This window comes from Peromyscus eremicus, chromosome 20 (assembly GCF_949786415.1).
Source record: "Peromyscus eremicus chromosome 20, PerEre_H2_v1, whole genome shotgun sequence".
Lineage (NCBI taxonomy): Eukaryota > Metazoa > Chordata > Mammalia > Rodentia > Cricetidae > Peromyscus > Peromyscus eremicus.
In genome coordinates, this window is record NC_081436.1 from 59,645,832 (window position 1) to 59,663,320 (window position 17,489).

Sequence of the window (17,489 nt, forward strand, 5' to 3'; positions counted from 1 at the left end):
ATACTTTTAACAAGGCTTTAAAAAGCCTTAACTTGAGCTTAATTATTATTATACAAACATGCACTCTTTGTCTTTTGTGGTGTGGATGTTTTATTTTTCTTTTTCCCTCTCCATTTTCCCTTGCTCACGTTTTCCCAGGGAAATCTGAGGAGCCAAACTGTGCCTGTGACCAGTTCCGTTGCGGTAATGGAAAGTGTATTCCAGAAGCCTGGAAGTGTAATAGCATGGATGAGTGTGGAGATGGTTCTGACGAGGAGGTCTGTGCTAAGGACGCTAACCCCCCAACAGCTGCCGCGTTCCAGCCCTGTGCCTACAGCCAGTTCCAGTGTCTGTCCCGCTACACCAAAGTTTACACTTGCCTCCCCGAGTCTTTGAAATGTGATGGCAACATCGACTGCCTGGACCTAGGCGACGAGATAGACTGCGACGTGCCAACATGTGGACAGTGGCTAAAATACTTCTATGGTACTTTCAGTTCTCCGAACTACCCAGACTTTTATCCTCCCGGAAGTAACTGCACCTGGCTGATAGACACTGGTGATCATCGGAAAGTCATTTTACGCTTCACCGACTTTAAACTAGATGGTACTGGTTACGGGGATTATGTCAAAATATATGACGGACTAGAGGAGAATCCTCGGAAGCTTTTGCGTGTGTTAACCGCTTTCGATTCTCACGCCCCTCTTACGGTCGTTTCTTCCTCTGGACAGATAAGAGTGCATTTTTGTGCTGACAAAGTCAATGCTGCCAGGGGCTTTAATGCCACTTACCAAGTAGATGGCTTCTGCTTGCCGTGGGAAATACCCTGTGGAGGGAACTGGGGGTGTTACACGGAGCAGCAGCGCTGTGATGGGTATTGGCATTGCCCGAATGGAAGGGATGAAATCAATTGTACCATGTGCCAAAAGGAAGAGTTTCCGTGTTCCCGAAATGGTGTCTGTTACCCTCGCTCTGACCGCTGTAACTACCAAAATCATTGCCCCAATGGGTCAGATGAGAAAAACTGCTTCTTTTGCCAGCCAGGGAATTTTCATTGTAAAAACAACCGCTGTGTGTTTGAAAGCTGGGTGTGTGATTCCCAGGATGACTGCGGTGATGGCAGTGATGAGGAGAACTGCCCGGTTATTGTGCCCACCAGAGTCATAACGGCGGCCGTCATAGGGAGCCTCATCTGTGGCCTGCTCCTCGTCATTGCATTGGGGTGCACGTGTAAGCTTTATTCTCTGAGAATGTTTGAACGAAGGTCAGTATCAAGACAAACTGTAGTTTATGATTTCTGCAGTAAACATGACCCTGGGGTCAGGGGTAGCTCGGTCGGTAAAACACTCGCCACACAAACATGAGGAGCTGAATTTGATGCCCCGTACTCACACACAGAATTAAACATGGTAGTGAACACACGTGTAATTCCAGTGCTAGTAGAGACATGAAGACCCCTGGGGTTCACTGGCCGGCCAGCCTAGCCTAATTTGAAACTCCAGGTTTCAGTGAGAGATCTTGTCTCAGTAAACACGGTGCATGGTTACTGGACAGCCAAGGTTGACCTCTGGCCTCCACCTGCACACAGGAACTTCAACTCATGCACACATACATACACTAAAAAGAGAAAAGACTTAAGTATGGCCCAAATGTTTGCCATAAGTCCTTTCAGTGTGGTTTAGAGATGTGTAAGTGTTCAGAATATATAAAACTAGGATGAAAGGCCCAATAATCAAAGATAAACATAGTACAGAATATTATTTAACTTTATGAGATAAGAAATATATTTACTAGGTTCCTGCCTTGAGGGGGTTTTGTAAACTGTTATTCTCAGTTACAGTTTTGTCTTGTTTTTATAAATATTCAATAATTCCACATATCAGAGAGCCTCCAGTGTTTATAGCATTCTACAAGTGAGAAGAAAGTAAATGAGTCATAGTTTCACAAGGCAGGCTCACAGTAAGGAGGGAATTGGTGGGTGGGGTAAGCTAAGAGCCATGAGTGACCTAAAGTCTCTGAAACAGTGTGGAAGCCCTCATGGTGGCAGCATGCGCAAGTCCTTACTCCAGAGACGCCTTTTGAAGTCTGAATAGAATGTAGAGAAGAAATACTGGAAGGGTTTTCTCCAGGGAAGTATGTAGGATGCCCGGCCTTCTCCAAGAATAAGGACATGGTTCATTTGGTCTGGAGCTGTGGAAACACACGAAGGACTAACAGCACATGAGCTGGCCACGTACAGTTCAGTGAGAGATAGGTTCTCGGTTTAGCCACAGGAGGATGGAGTACAGGGAGAGCAGCTTCCAATGTGGTATAAGATAAATTGAGAGAAGTTCATGGCAGAGACGTCTCCTAAGAGGCTGTTGTGGGGACAGCTGCCTTCAGTCCTAACAAATTATCAATTAACACCGAACACGCCAAACAGCTAAAGATCACAGATGGTACACAGGTGCACAGGCCGTAACAGCCATCGCTGCATCTCCTCTGAGCAAATACAAGTAGCTGAAAACTTCACCATACTCAACAGAAGAACACAGTGGAGAGTCGGGTCTCCAGCCGTCCAGCTACGCAGGGAGTATGTTGGGGTTCCTTTCACTCTGACCTGAAAAAAATGTGTTAGACTTGATAGATAAGGTGTCTCTGCAACCTTTCAACAACTGTCTCCTATGGTCTAGGGGCTTTGGGTTTTAAAATCTGTTATTTACTTATTTACTTTATTTCCAGAGGTTTCCAGCCTATTGAAACATAGTAATGTAGGTCCTTGCTGGCATAAAGCTCCCTGGACACACGGTCCGCTTCAGCCTTGCTGAGAGGAGTGTTCCCAGAGAGGAGTGACGCAGCTGAGTTAGTGGGTTGAAGACTCAGCCGGTCCTCCCCAGTACTGACGGTAGAACTTTGCCGCTTGCCTTCTTGTGACCTTTTCTTCCCCTTTGCCAAGGTCGTTTGAGACCCAGCTGTCACGAGTGGAGGCGGAACTGCTGCGAAGAGAAGCCCCTCCCTCTTACGGACAGCTGATTGCTCAGGGCTTAATCCCACCCGTGGAGGACTTCCCGGTTTGCTCACCTAATCAGGTACAGTGCAGATTCAATCTCTGGGCCACCATCTTTAAAGCCTATGTGTAGTAAAGCAGGAACCCTTAAATTAGGAATTTTCACAGTCAAGAAAATATTAAATACACAGAGAATTGAATTTATAAATTTTGATTATATTTTAAACAGAATCTCTAAAACTCTACATTTATGATTATATGGTTGTCATTAGACATTTTGCTTTTGATAATAAGTGAGTGCAATGAAATTTAAAAACTTTGACCAATTTTCTGATTGAACTGAACGGTTAGAGATTTAAGAATGAATACTAAAATTAACATACTAGCAATGTTACTTAATCAGTGTGAAGTAAAAGTAACTGAAGAGAAGTTGCTTGTCCCTCACTTGAGGGACAACTTCAAGCTGAGTTTTACAGTGTTTAAGAATTTGGTCCGCTGTCTGTGGGTTGTATCTCAAGTTTCTTGATTCTTCAAATTTCTCAGTAAATTTTTTAAAACTTTCCAAGCTGTGAAATATACCAAGGTTCATTTTAGTCAGAAGGATTTATATGCATTTAGATTTCAAATGTATTCACAAATGTTTATAAAAATGGTTCTCAGAATTAGAACTAAAAAAAATTGATACTTTCTCAGTGACTTAACTCTTTAAAAATAGAACACCAATTCACTTCTGGCACATGTCACTGCATTTGAGTGTTTAGCAAATCGTTGGTGAGAGATTGTAGGTTTTGAACATTTTAATTTATAATTCTGAATTTATACTGGCCAAAATTTGGGGTGTAAAATAGAAAAAACTAAATTATAGTTTTCTTTTTATTGGTGGCCCTGCCACAGTCAGAGCTTCTCTAAGGAAGGTGGCAGACCGTGGCTGACTCAGTCCACTGCTCCCCTCACCCTCCTCCCCACTGTGCTCCTGAAGGGGTGGGAGCACAGGCCAGTGACTGCTCACTGCCGGGACCATTTGCAAGTTCAGGCTTCCCCAGCTCCCTCTGGTTTTCCAGCTCACTAAAAGGATTTGAAGGACTCGCTGGGCTGGGAGCTGTTTGCCCATGGAGGGTACAGATTAAAAGAGACTGAGGAAAGAGCTGCCCGGGGCAGAGTCAGGCAGCCCAGTGACAGAGCTTAGCTCTGTTTACACCTGTGTGACAATATACCAGCCAAGCACACTCACGCCCCTGAGCCCCATCCAGGACTCAGTCAGGATTAATTGGGTGGGGCTAGTCGAAGTCTGTAGCCCTACTGAAACTCACCTCACCAGAGCCCCACCCCAAATCACAGTATCGTAGCTGCTGCCAGTCCCCAGGGAGCTAGTTTTTAACTAGGTAGAGAGTGACTCCTGATCGGTTGTGCAGACTGTAGTGATATAGTTGCTATAAAGTATGCCGAGGATCTGCCAGCCGCTGCTCACCGCTGTGTCTTTTCACCTGCCTCACTGGACTGTGGCTTGAGTACGCTAGGTCTGAGGAGAAGTTCTTTCTGAACTTGAACGACTATTTATTTGTTTTAATTTTGTAGTTAGATACTTAATTGGTGAGAACAATCTTACACATTTTGTACTGAAAGTCCGTGTGTGCGGATAGCCAAATTTCTTACAGGTGGTGTGTAGTTTCCTAAACCTAGGCTAGGAAATGCTCCTGTAACGGTGGCCTCCTAGCATTTGCTGGATTGTTTTCAGACTGTTCAGGTATAACTGTATGGACCTGACAGACACAGGTGGAGAGCAGGAGCTCGCATATCTTCCTGGTCGCTTTTCTTTTGTTTCTGTGAGAGGAAGAGCCAGAAGCTGGGCCATGGCAGGGGAGACCGTTCTGTAAGGAGTGGGTCAGCTAATCTTTGCTGAGATACCTAGTATTTTAAATGCTCAATCCGGGTTCATAGAGCTGTTTGTTCCAACTCCATAACCACTAGGTGGAGCTTAAAGACTGTTTAAATGCTGCACGTTTTAAAAAGTAATCTAACACTTCCTTCTAGAACAAAAGAGTTTACCTTTTAATTACAGTTCTTTGCTATTGTGTTTGGAAGAGGGTGCATGCTTGCTCTATGCCATCCTGGGGAGGTCAGAGGACAGCGTGCATGAGTGGTGGGCTCCAGGCTTGGCGGCCCATGCCTTCACCTGATGAGCCGTCTCGCTGGCCCCTAGGTTTTCTTTTAGTTGAGCAAGATACTTTTATTATGTGCTAATTAATTAATTAGTAAAGCAATCCATATTTTAAAGTCTAAATGTTTTTTAATTTTAAATCAGTTTTTAAAGACTAATATGGTTTGTTTAATCCTAAACTGAAAAAAAAGCTTAGTTCTTAAACTTGAGAAGGAATCCCAATGTAATCTTTTGATTTCTCTTCTGTATTACAAGTATGTTCAGTCTTTTGTGCGTGACAGTGTAACTGAATCCTCAGTATTCATTCACCCAGTTCTGGAAACCAGCTTTGTGAAATGTAATTCCCACCTTGACAGGACAGTTCAGCCTTGTAAATCAAGGCTAACTGTATTTGTGTAAGAGGCTAAAGGATCATTAACATAAATGATACCAGGTCACTTAGTGATGGACAGTAGATGTGTCAGTCTTTTTGGTTGTAAAGATACTATTTTCTATACTTGGTACAGGTTTAGGGTTGGATTATTATTGAGGTTTGAAATAAAATAACTTGTAATTGACATAACTATCACTGTAAAGTTGAAATTTAAGTTAGATTAGATTCTCTAGAGTGGACCTGTAGAGCTGAGGGGATTTACTTCATCCCTGCCCCTAGTAACACTGAGTCAAAGACTTCTTCATCTTGATACTTCGTTCTTAGCAGTCTTACTTTTTTTCCTTAACTTTTGCAGGCTTCGGTTTTAGAAAACCTGAGGCTAGCTGTCCGGTCTCAGCTGGGATTTACATCCATCAGGCTCCCTATGACAGGCCGATCCAGCAGCATTTGGAATCGTATTTTTAATTTCGCACGATCACGTCATTCCGGATCGCTGGCTTTGGTGTCGGCCGATGGAGACGAGGTGGTCCCGAGTCAGAACAGCAGCAGAGAAACGGAAAGGAGTCACCTTCACAGAAGCCTGTTTTCCGTGGAGTCCGACGACACCGACACAGAAAGTGAGAGACGGGATACGGCAGGAGCGTCTGGGGGCGTTGCAGCGCCCCTGCCCCAGAAGGTCCCCCCCACCACCGCCGTGGAAGCCTCGGTGGGGGCCGCTGCCAACTCCTCGGCCCAGAGCGCCCGCGGCGGCGGCGGCGGCGGCCACGGCCACGGCCACGGAGACGGAAGGGAGGCGGCAGGTGTGGAAGCCCCGAGTGTGAGCCCAGCCCGGCACCAGCTCACCAGCGCGTTAAGTCGCATGACTCAGGGCCTGCGCTGGGTCCGGTTCACATTAGGGCGGTCGAGTTCCTCAACTCAGCACCAGAGTCCTTTGAGACAGCTCGATAGCAGCGGGGTGAGTGGAGGAGAAGAGGACGACGATGTGGAAATGCTAATTCCAGTGTCTGATGGAGCCTCAGACATTGACGCCAGTGACTGCTCTCGCCCTCTTCTTGATCTTGCCTCAGACCAAGTGCAAGGGTTTAGGCAGCCATACAGTGCCCCGAACCCTGGAGTCAGAACAAGTAACCGCGATGGCCCCTGCGAGCGCTGTGGCATTGTGCACACCGCCCAGATCCCAGACACTTGCTTAGAAGCCACAATGAAAAACGAACCGAGCGATGACGAGGCTTTGCTACTGTGTTAGGGTGGACTCCTCAGAGAGACTGTATCCAAGCTGGAGCAATATCCATTCGTGGTTTTGTAACTTCACAATTAAACTAGTTTGAAATGAAAAGATGCAGGGTGATTTTTTTATGGTATGTTAGCCTGCATGGTTAAATGAAACAACGTGTAACTCTATGAGCTAGAGTTGACTGGTTTAGCAGCTAAAAATGCATTATGTATTTGTATTCCTCGGTCACGTTCTTCCACTTGTTTTTACTTACTTTGTTTTTGTTTTAAATCCTGGTCCTTTAATAGTAGAAATATGGCTGCTTTATTTCACTGTCATTTTATCTATCTTATGTTAAAAGGTTTGTTTGTACAAAATAGCACCTTCTTTTAATTGGATCTTTGATGCTCTTCGACACCATGTAATTTATTATACTAGATGCTAAGGTTGTTAATGTACAAAAGGAGAAAACAAACCCTTGTAATCACCTCTTTATTTGCGTAACATTGTCTGCTACTGGATTTCATCATACGGACCTGTCCAAGGGAAAAGAACTTCCTCTTACGTTTAACACACAATGATGTAAAACTTACGTAGAGTTAGATAGATTGCTGTCAGAAAACAAACTTTTCTAGATTTTCTAATGCTGACTTTAATACTCTAACATGGTACAGACCAAATGGTAAAATCCCAAGACATTTCTGTTTTCATCTCGATTTAGGGACAGAATTAAGCGGATGAAGATACTCTACTATGCAGTAAATTTCGAACTTTATAGAATATGTACAGAAATTGTACATGCTAAGTTCCACCTGGTAATGTCTTTCTCTGGTACAGGGGTTTGCTCGAGTTGGACCCTAGGGATTTGCACTAAAGTCCTACAAGTTCTCAGACGAGTTCAGTGCCCAGGCACTGTCACTCCAGATGCTATCATTTGCTACCACAGTGACTATATATTTCCATAGCTTTGGGGGTGGGGGACCATTTTTATTACAACTTGAACTTGCTTTGCTGGTTTCATATTTATTTGTTGTATTTAAAAACTACATTATTGTAAGAGTGATTTTTTTTTCCAGTATATTTTATTCTTGGGGTTGGGGGGAGTCACCAGTATAATACTAAAAAGCAAATTAAGAAATTGTTTGGATTACCCCCCTCTTTAAGTAGAATGGATTACAAAACCTCATTTATTTTTTTTTAGTGTCAATTCTTGTTTATTTATTCTTTAGCTGTCTGTTTTAGTAGCTTAATGATTGAGTATGAAGACGTGTTTGTGTGTGATTACTGCTATTTATTACATTTTGAGTACTTTGCTGAATGTCATTTTAAAGCATGTCTGAGGTCTCGTGTATCTGTCCTGTTATGCTGTCAGGAAGACCTGACTGAAATGTTTTACTATGTATCAAAAATTAAAATAATTTTTTTTATTGCCTTGAGGTACTTTTTAAATCACAGTTGTTGTTCATTTGTGGTGACCCTCAGTTCATACACCGATTCAGGCCATAGGTAATACAGCTGAAGTCACCGGGGCTACAGTACCACTGCTCCAGGAAAGTTCCCCTCGGGTGGGCACGTTTCCCCTTTAAGACAGCTGCCTCTTGCTTGATGACTCTTGTCCAGTCTACTGATGCGAGAATTCAACATAGCAAATTAACCTTCTTTAGGTCCTAATAACACTACTAGCTGCTGGAACTCGGGTTCGTGTCCTGATTTTCTTTTTGCTTCGGGTTTTGTTTTGTGGTTCTGGGGATCATGCTGCTGGCATATGTTTTACTTTATTTTTTAATTGACTTACGTAACTTCCTGGTTCAAGCAGTAAAAATGTAGTCTCTCTCCTACCCTGACACTCATCATTTAGTTCTATTTAAAAAGATACATACCAGTACCAGTTTCTTATGCATCTCTCCAGAAATATCACATGCTGTATTTATGGTACCCACCTGTATATTAACTTCCAACAATCATAGTGCAGGTTGCCCTGTGTGGACATCCTATGCCCTTCCTCAAGTGCAAATTCATCATTAGAGTTAGAATACACAAAGTTGGATGTCTTTTATTTGATTTTTTTAACCTTTAAATCAATGATCCATCCTAAATTTAAGGGTTCAAAACTGATCCCCCTCCCTAAGGCAACTGCCTCCTTTTCCCACAGCTGCTAATGATCATCCCTTAACTAATTTAAAATAGAACTTTTTATAAAGAACAGTGCCACACTGTACATTTCCAGACTGTTCTCTCCAGTTGGTCTGCCTGCCTTTCTGTACCAGTACTAACTACATTATTTTTGACAACCGCCATTTTAAAACACAGTTCAAGTATTCCTCCTCTCCCTCCTCTTCCCACTCCCCGCCCTCTTCCTCCTCCTAAGATGACCTGTAGTAGCAGAAGCATCAGAAGGGACCGTGGTTGGCCGAGCTCCCTCGTGGTTTCTGCTGTGGTAGTCACTGCCATTTTTCTCTTCGTTTTGTGCCAGTGCACCAGCCACCTGCACACAGTTCTCTGATTTCTTAAATAAAAATAAATAAAGTTTGAGAATTTCCTATGTACAGTTCAGTTATCTTTGCTTGTTTTCACTTGTTTCTTTTTACTCTTTCCTAGACAACCTTAATTTTGCAATTAACTGAAATTCAGCATCATTATGCTAAATTGTTTAAATTAGTGCCTTCTCAAAAATAAGAAAAACGGCAGCCATTTATTGAAGTCTTTGTGTTAGTTCTTTCTGATGTATTTTGCATTTTACTTTACAGGAACATTTTGTTTAGAATTGTTGACAAATTTTGTCAGGTTATGTTGCTGTTATCGGTGACATCCTTTCCATCTCTCCTTTTAACCTATTCATGCATATACTAGCTGATGATCTGTTAGGTCAGTCTCCTACCAGCCACCATTTTTTTCTTTATTTCCTCACAGCTCACATTAGTAATTCAGTTAAATTCGTGTGTGTGTGTGTGTGTGTGTGTGTGTGTGTGTGTGTGTTTACAGAATCATCTACAAACATTGATAAGCAATTTTCTCCCAATTAACACAGCTCTTTTTTAACTGGATGGTTTAATACCTCTAAACTAACATTAAGTTCAGGGCTGCCCTGAACTCAGTTTAGATAAAGGTGATCCTATTGAAGAAGTGCCCATTGAGCCCAATTTTAAACCACTGAACTTGGTTTAGATAAAGGTGATCCTACTGAAGAAGTGCCCATTAAGCCCGATTTTAAACCAGTTTGAAGGATGCATGCTGAGCTTTATCACCTGCCTTTTGACATCCATGTTCCGGGGAAGCACATCTAATTCCTCTCCTTCAGTCCAAACATGAACCATCCTTGCATTCCTGAGTAAATTACTTCATCTAGGTTGGGGCACATGCCTGTAGTCATAGCTACTCAGGAAACCGAGTTCCAGGGTCAGTTGAGTTCATAAGTTTGAGTCAGCCTGAGCAACGTAACAAAATCATGTCCTTAAAAAAGGGGTTTGGGATGGGGTGAGGGGTTATACATTAGAAAGTCTGCCTATTTTGTGTGTGTGTGCTGTCGTATGTCCTGTGACATAGTTTGCTTTTTAATTAATAGTTTGATTCCCACTTCAATATATTTCCCGTTTTTTTTTTTTTTTGCCTTTGTTAGTCTGTTGCTCTTCCCTAACCTGAATTAATGATTCATTTATTTTTTTTAATTTTTAAAATATATTTCAATTAAATACATCACCCCTTTCTCTTTCCTCCCTCTTGCCCCTCCCATGCCCCCAACTCTAAAATTGAAGCCTGTTTTTATTTGATTATTATAGTTACTTATATATGCACAAATATATTAGATGAAGCCTGGACCTAGCTCTGAGCACCTCTCAGTCTGAGTCTCTAGAAGCACCAGAGGTTTTTTGTTTATTTGTTTTATGTTTCATGTCGAATTTTCATCTTTTAAGACTTTAAAAACAATATATAATAATCTGGGAAACTTACCTCTCTACATTCTCTAAACATTCCCAGGGTAGGGTTTTTTTTTTTTCTTTTTTTCCCCCAGGGGTACTTTTAAAAGACTTTTTACATAATATACGTTTGAATGGCTAGTACATTTGTTGTTTGGATTTTCTATACACCTGGCCCTACCGGTTTATCAGAGCACCAGTGTTGGGAAAGAACAGTAACAGAGTGTATGGGAAGGAAGTCCTGTGGCCCTCAAGTGCTCCAGTGCACAAGTGCTGGAGCGTCCCCGGGGTGTGACGGAGCGTCCCCGGGGTGTGACGGAAGTGTACCCAGGGATGTGATGGTACAGCATACCAGCGGTCCATGGGTGTGACGGAGCGTCCCCGGGGGAGGCAGGGCATGTGATGGATCATACCCAGGAGTATGATAGATCGTACCCAGGGGTGTGAGGGTCCCAGCAGCTCTTCTACTGTCACTTCCCGCCATCCCTGCCTAAGCTGGAGTACATTTAGTTCGCTAGCTGCGTACTGGGTACCCACCACAGTCACGTGTTCATGCTTTGCTGCCCTCCAAGCAACCTGCCCAATTGCTTCTGGTACGGTTTCCCTGAATACCAAAGAAAAGATAACTTCCCGACTCCATTGGTCAGGGCCTGTTTAAGGCCCAGTGGGAGACAGTGGAAAGAAGCCTTTTCCCGGATCCCCGAACTCTCAAGGGAAGTACACACACGGCAAGTTAAATGGAAATGGTGGTTTGGATTCAAAGTTGACCTTACCTTCAAGGTGCTGGAAAGGAAATCTTACAGGGTTTTAGAATTTTCTTGGCCTCAAATCTATATCCCCATGTTGTCACATACACACACATGAAATCGCATCCATGCATGCATGGCGGTTTGCCACTGTTCTGTGGTGATACATGGTGTTTTCTCTTTAAAATGCTAGGAGCTTTTGGCATGTGCCAGCCCCTAAATGTGATGTGAACCCCAGGTTCACACTATCACAGAGCACTCAGAGGGTTTTTTTTTGTTTGTTTGTTTGTTTTTTTTTTTTTTTGCTGACTCTTCCTTATGGGGTAGAATTTTCAAAGCAAATTAACCCATTTTTAAGTGCCTGTCATCACCCAAGTCCTCCACGGTCCTATTCTAGCAATGATGGCAGGATTAAGATATAACCTCATTCATCTCTCACTCAACAGTTGAAAGATGAATCACAAGTGAAGTTAAAGTTATTAGTTGAGAGAACACTGGTCCCCGCTCATCATGATGAAGGCTCTTGGAACCTGGGGCTCATCCTAATATGTAATCCGCACTACCTCATGAGATTATTGTAGGGAACAGACGTTTGTCAAGGTCCCAGGCCGTCTACCGCTGTGTGGCAGACTGTTCCAAACTTTCTGTTGAAGACCACTACAATCCTGCACATCAGAAACGTGGCTGGGGAATTCCTTGCTGGTTGCTGGCTGTGGGTTCAGGAGCTCACAGGGCCTGGGGTTCTACAGCGGAGTCTGTCCCAGCATGGAAAGTAGGATCTAGAAATAGTCAATGGACCTCTACAGAAGCTGCAGCCTTCTTAGAAATGAGTGACAGACATTCTAGAATATTCTGCCACATTCAATTTTTTAAATCAATAAGGCCAACCCAGATCCAATAGGGAAGGAAATCAACTCCACAATCAGTAGTAGAAACAGCAAAGGGTTTGTGATATCCACCCATGTCACATGCTGACGCATTGAAAACATTGAAGTGCTATTATAATGTTTAAGTAGAAAGACAGTTTTATTGTCTCCACAAGAAGCTTATTTGCTAAAAGAATATCAAATCAGCTCCACTCTCATGTGCTAAGTGTATTGATTGTATCCTCTATTCATTTATTAATTAAATTTTAATAAAACAGCATTGGATAGGGATGTAGCTAAGTGTGGTGATTTGAATAGGAATGGCCCCATAGACTCTTGTGTTTGAATGCTTGGCCCATAGGAAATGGGACTATTAGGAGGTGTGGCTTTGTTGGAGGAAGTCTGTCACTTTGGAGGTGGGCTTTGAGGTTTTATATGCTCAAGCTAGGCCTGGGGAGGACAGTCTCTACCTCTGCCTGTGAATCAAGATGTAGAACTCACAGCTCCTTCTCCAGAACCATGTCTGCCGGCACGCTGCCATGACGAAAATGGACTAACCTCTGAACTGTAAGCCAGCACCAGTTAAGTGTTTTCCTTTGTAAGAGTTGCAGTGGTCATGGTGTCTCTTCACAGCAATGGAAACCCTAACTGTCATAATACTTGCCTAGCATATTTGAGGTCCTGGGTTCAATTCCCCACCGTGCACACAAACCAAACATCATTTATGCAACTTAAGAGAAACACTTTGGCATTTTGTAAATACTAATGATGCACAGTTTTTTCAACTACACTTATAATAACTTCTGTCTCTACACGATATTTTAGAATTTATTGGAGGCAGCAATGTAGTAGCTTAAAGTCCAGAGCCAAATTGTCTAGATTGTAATTCTTTTCTTCTCCTTACAACCTAGCAAGACACTTCATCACAAAGAACATATGTAGGGTTGTTGTTGCCAAAGGCATCTTTTGCATCTGCTGAGATGATCTTGTGTGTTTTGTTTGTTTTTTTGTTTGTTTGTTTAAGCCCATTTATATAATTTATTAGATTTATCAGCATTAGCCATCCAAACATCACCATGCAGGATAACCTTAGAACCCAAGTTAATTCTTCCTGAACTGCATTTTTCACTTCCAGACCCATAGATTGGTTTGCCATTTAGATTTGAATAGCCACATAACAAAAGTTTCTGATGTAGTAAGAAGATTAGAAAACACTTGACAATCAGTAGGACCGCTGTGCTGAAGAGAAGAACCAGTAAGTGTTGGCAAGGGTGTGGAATCGAACGCTTCACACACCCCTGGTGGGGATGTAAAATCATGCCACTGCTTTGTAAATACAGTCTGGAAGAGCCTCAAAAATGAGCATAGCCACCACATGAGCCGGAAATGCTATTCCTAGATACAACCGAAAACATGTCCGCACAAAAATCTGTCCACAAATGTTCATACCAACATTATTTCTAAAACCAAAATGTGGAAAATCTAAAAGCTCATCAACTTCATAAAAGAATAAACATGACCAAAAAGGCTCACAAATGTGTGTGGTCCCATTGATATAAAACATTCAGAAGGAGCAGCTTTATGAAGATACAGTTTCTAAGTGGTTGCTTAGGGCTTAGGAAGGAGAAATGAGAAGTAAGGTGTCAAAAACTACACAGAGCCAGATGGTGGTGGCCCACGCCTTCAATCCCAGCACTTGGGAGGCAGAGCCAGGCAGATCTCTGTGAGTTCGAGGCCAGCCTGGGCTAGAGAGTGAGTTCCAGGAAAGGCGCAAAAGCTATACAGAGAAACCCTGTCTCGAAAAACAAAAACAAACAAACAAACAAAAAAAAACTACACAGGACAAGCAAGACAGACCGATGCCCTAGAGGACAGGTCATCCATACCTCCTAAAGTCAAGTCAGAGTGAGCTAGCTATAAAGTGCTGGAGGGCATTAGTGAGTCTAGCCAATAGGGTCGGTTTACTGTGTCTGGTCTGTTCCTTCCACAGAGGCTATGGGGTTGAGAAACTGTGTTCCCTTATGAATGTGTTCAAAGGGGCAGGTCTGAGACCCTGGAGGAGCCAGTCCGAAGTTATGTAGCTTTCAAGAGGCTGTGAGAAGCTACAACCACATTTAATTGGGCAAAGGAAGATTTTACAGTTGCAGTGGGCTTTGGGTGGGATGACTGTTCTAGGGTAAAGCAGCGTAAGGTTGTCTTGAGTGTGTGAGTATAAGGCTTCTCTGGGAGATGACACTGTCCTAAAATTAGAGATAAGAGAAACTTGCAAATCTCTGTAAATACACTAAACACCATTGAATTATAAATGTGTCAACTTTACAGTACGTCAATTAAATCACAATAAACTTAAAATACTGAAGAATTAGCTGTGTGTGTGTGTGTGTGTGTGTGTGTGAGAGAGAGAGAGAGAGAGAGAGAGCATGCGTGTGTACACAGATATAATGTCCTCCTTTTGTTTGTTTTTCCAAAGCTGTTCTATAAAGAACTTGACTTATCCTGCAAGAATAGACTTTATCAAATTAAAAGCAACAAAATACTGCACATCACCATGTGGTGGATTTAATGCGATGATCGTGGCCTCCTATAGCCTTAAAATCAGATCAAAGCAGTGTGTTACTTCAGCTAGAGCCCTGAGTCACAGCTCTCACCTGTAAAGTGAAAGTGGCATTTCCCACCTGATTCGGTTCTTTTTTTTTCACATGTGTGTCCATGCATGTGTGGATGCAAATGTGTCTGACAGATGTGTGTGCACCTGCCTGTGGAGGCCTGAAGCTCTTGTGTGGAATCATCCTTGATTGCTGTCCTCTGTACTCATTGAGACGCTCTCTATATGAACCCGGAGCTCATGGATAGGCTGATCTAGCTAGCCCATTTGTTGTGGGGAATCCACCGTCTCTGCATTTCCCATGCTGGAGTGCCCACTCAGCATTGAGGTGGATTCTGGGGATCCAAATCCTGGTCTTCACACTGGCATCTCGAGCACTGGACCATCTCCCAGTGGAGCTCCTGTGGAAATGAAAGAACATGAAAAGGCTTAAACCCATGCCTCAAGTTCTCAATGTCATCAAATAGTTCACAGATAGTTATGGAGGGCCTGTTCTGAGCCAGGTGTTGTTCTAACTGGCCCGTCTCTTGTCTGACACCGTGAGACCTGCCTTGGATCAATCTTCCTTTGATATCTATCAAAGGCTTCCCCAAGGGACAGGAACACATGGCAACAGGGAGCCAGGCTACCACCTCACTCAATTGTAGACCAAATTTTTTGGCACCTACAATCCCAGAATTTTCTGTCAAAATGGCTGGCATGTAGTACAGACTGGTTGGCCTCTCTGCTTGGTCTGTCTTCCCTGCAGATGGATAAAGTGTCCACAGGCCTGTGTGTGCACACAAAAGAGCACCAGGCCTCTCCCGGGACAGGACTGGGCGGGCTGGCTGGGAAAGTAAAGGCTCACTGTCCATAAGCCTTCCCAAGTCTGTCACTGGGGATGGAGTATCCAAGACACACGTGAATCTTGTGAAAAGCACGGGCTCGTGACTACCAGTTGGAAGAAGAGTTACAGTCCATTTGCCTTTTTTCCTTCTTAAACTCCTAAGTGTGTGGCTATGAATCTGAATCTTCTCTGTCGCCCACAAAGGCTGCTTGCATTTTTAAAATTACTATAAATGAAGAATCAGTGCCTTGAGAAGGTGTGTACTTACACTTCCTTCATAATCAATATGCTTTTGTTTTCTCACAAGAACATCCAAAGTTTTAGATTATAACAATAAAAACACATTTCCCCCCAAAAAAACCATTTGTTCAGATTTTTTCGTGTATCGTATGCCAAGGTATGTTCCCACAGAGAAAGGTAAACGTTGATAGGAACAACTACATGATAAAGAATGAGAAACAATGGGTAGAAGACACAGGATTTCAAAGAGGTTACAGATTGCTGGAATCTATCTCATTACTTTTTTCCTTCATTGTTTGTGGCGTCAACAGCTTGACTTTTCTGCAGATGTTCAAATACACGTCAACTATATTTGATATAAACACTGTAGCTGATGTGAAAACTAAGTCCCAAATAAGATTATGAAAATCAAAGATAGGACATAATGTTGGAAATGCAAGACAGGGCCTCATTATGTGAAGGAGTCCCAACAATAATCTCTTTTAGGTGAATAATCACTCTCAATACATTTTTTTCTTTATCATAATATGGAAAATTTGCTCAATGAAAAAGAAAGTATCGTGTAAATCCAGAATGTCACAATTTTATTATATGATGACATTTATTATATTATTATATGACTTACAGATGTCCACGAAAGGATGTACTAGTCAAAGTTGAGGAAAGACTAACAATTCTGTATCGATGTAGATACTCAATTCCAAGGACGAGAGCAAACCAAACACACAGGTAAGGTTTCAGGAAGCCGGCTGTGGTCCGGGTCAGCGGCAGCACAGTGGCCTAGCTTGCCAAGAAGACTACAAAGGGACAGCGCCATCTCGTGGTGCACTTCAGCATTACCGTTGCTTTGCAAGGCATTTGGTTCAATGACTTTTCAAACTTTGAAGTAAAAAGTGAGAATTGAAATGTAAAAGAAGCTAAAGCTGAGTTCTGAACTCCAAAGAGTTTAAAAGGCCCTTTTGATTACATCACTAATACAGACTAAACGCCCCTTCATAGAGTCCCAGTGCACCAAGGTATAAAGTTCGCCTTACGCAACACTCTACAATAGACCTTTGCACCCCAAATGACGTATGACAAGGCTTCTGCTCGCCAGAACTTCGCAGCTCAGTGGCCTTGAGTGGCTGGTGGCTGAGCACACAGACAAGTAGCTATTATTTCCCCCACAGCAACACAGTCACTGTGTCTGCAACAGTTCACAAGAGTAATTTTATTCCAGCAAATATAGATGTAATGTGAGTTGTGTGTCTCATGCAGAGGGGCATGAGACACACATCTTCGGGTACGCGGGTCATGCCTTGTCCGCCCACGGCTGCTGCCACTTCTCTGATTCACACCCAGGTCACCAGTCTTCCCAAGACTATTGTCTTTATAAATATAATATAGGGCCGGGTGGTGGTGGCGCACATCTTTAATCCCAGCACTCGGGAGGCAGAGCCAGGCGGATCTCTGTGAGTTCGAGGCCAGCCTGGTCTACAGCTCGAGATCCAGGACAGGCACCAAAACTACACAGAGAAACCCTGTCTCAAAAACACACACACACACACACACACACACACACACACACACACACACACGGCCTT

At 43.0% G+C, this 17,489-nt stretch overlaps 1 protein-coding gene across 1 annotated transcript in view; it reads left to right on the plus strand.

The window, feature by feature from the left end:
• The window catches only part of Lrp12 (LDL receptor related protein 12), a 73,128-nt gene extending 66,296 nt beyond the window's left edge, over positions 1-6,832 (plus strand). Inside the window, exons 5-7 of the mRNA XM_059247206.1 lie at positions 139-1,243; positions 2,915-3,047; positions 5,852-6,832. Of these exons, the coding sequence (XP_059103189.1) occupies positions 139-1,243; positions 2,915-3,047; positions 5,852-6,742 (2,129 nt within the window). The 3' untranslated portion in view covers positions 6,743-6,832. The remainder of the gene's footprint in view (positions 1-138; positions 1,244-2,914; positions 3,048-5,851) is intronic.
• The last annotated feature ends 10,657 nt before the right edge of the window (positions 6,833-17,489 follow it).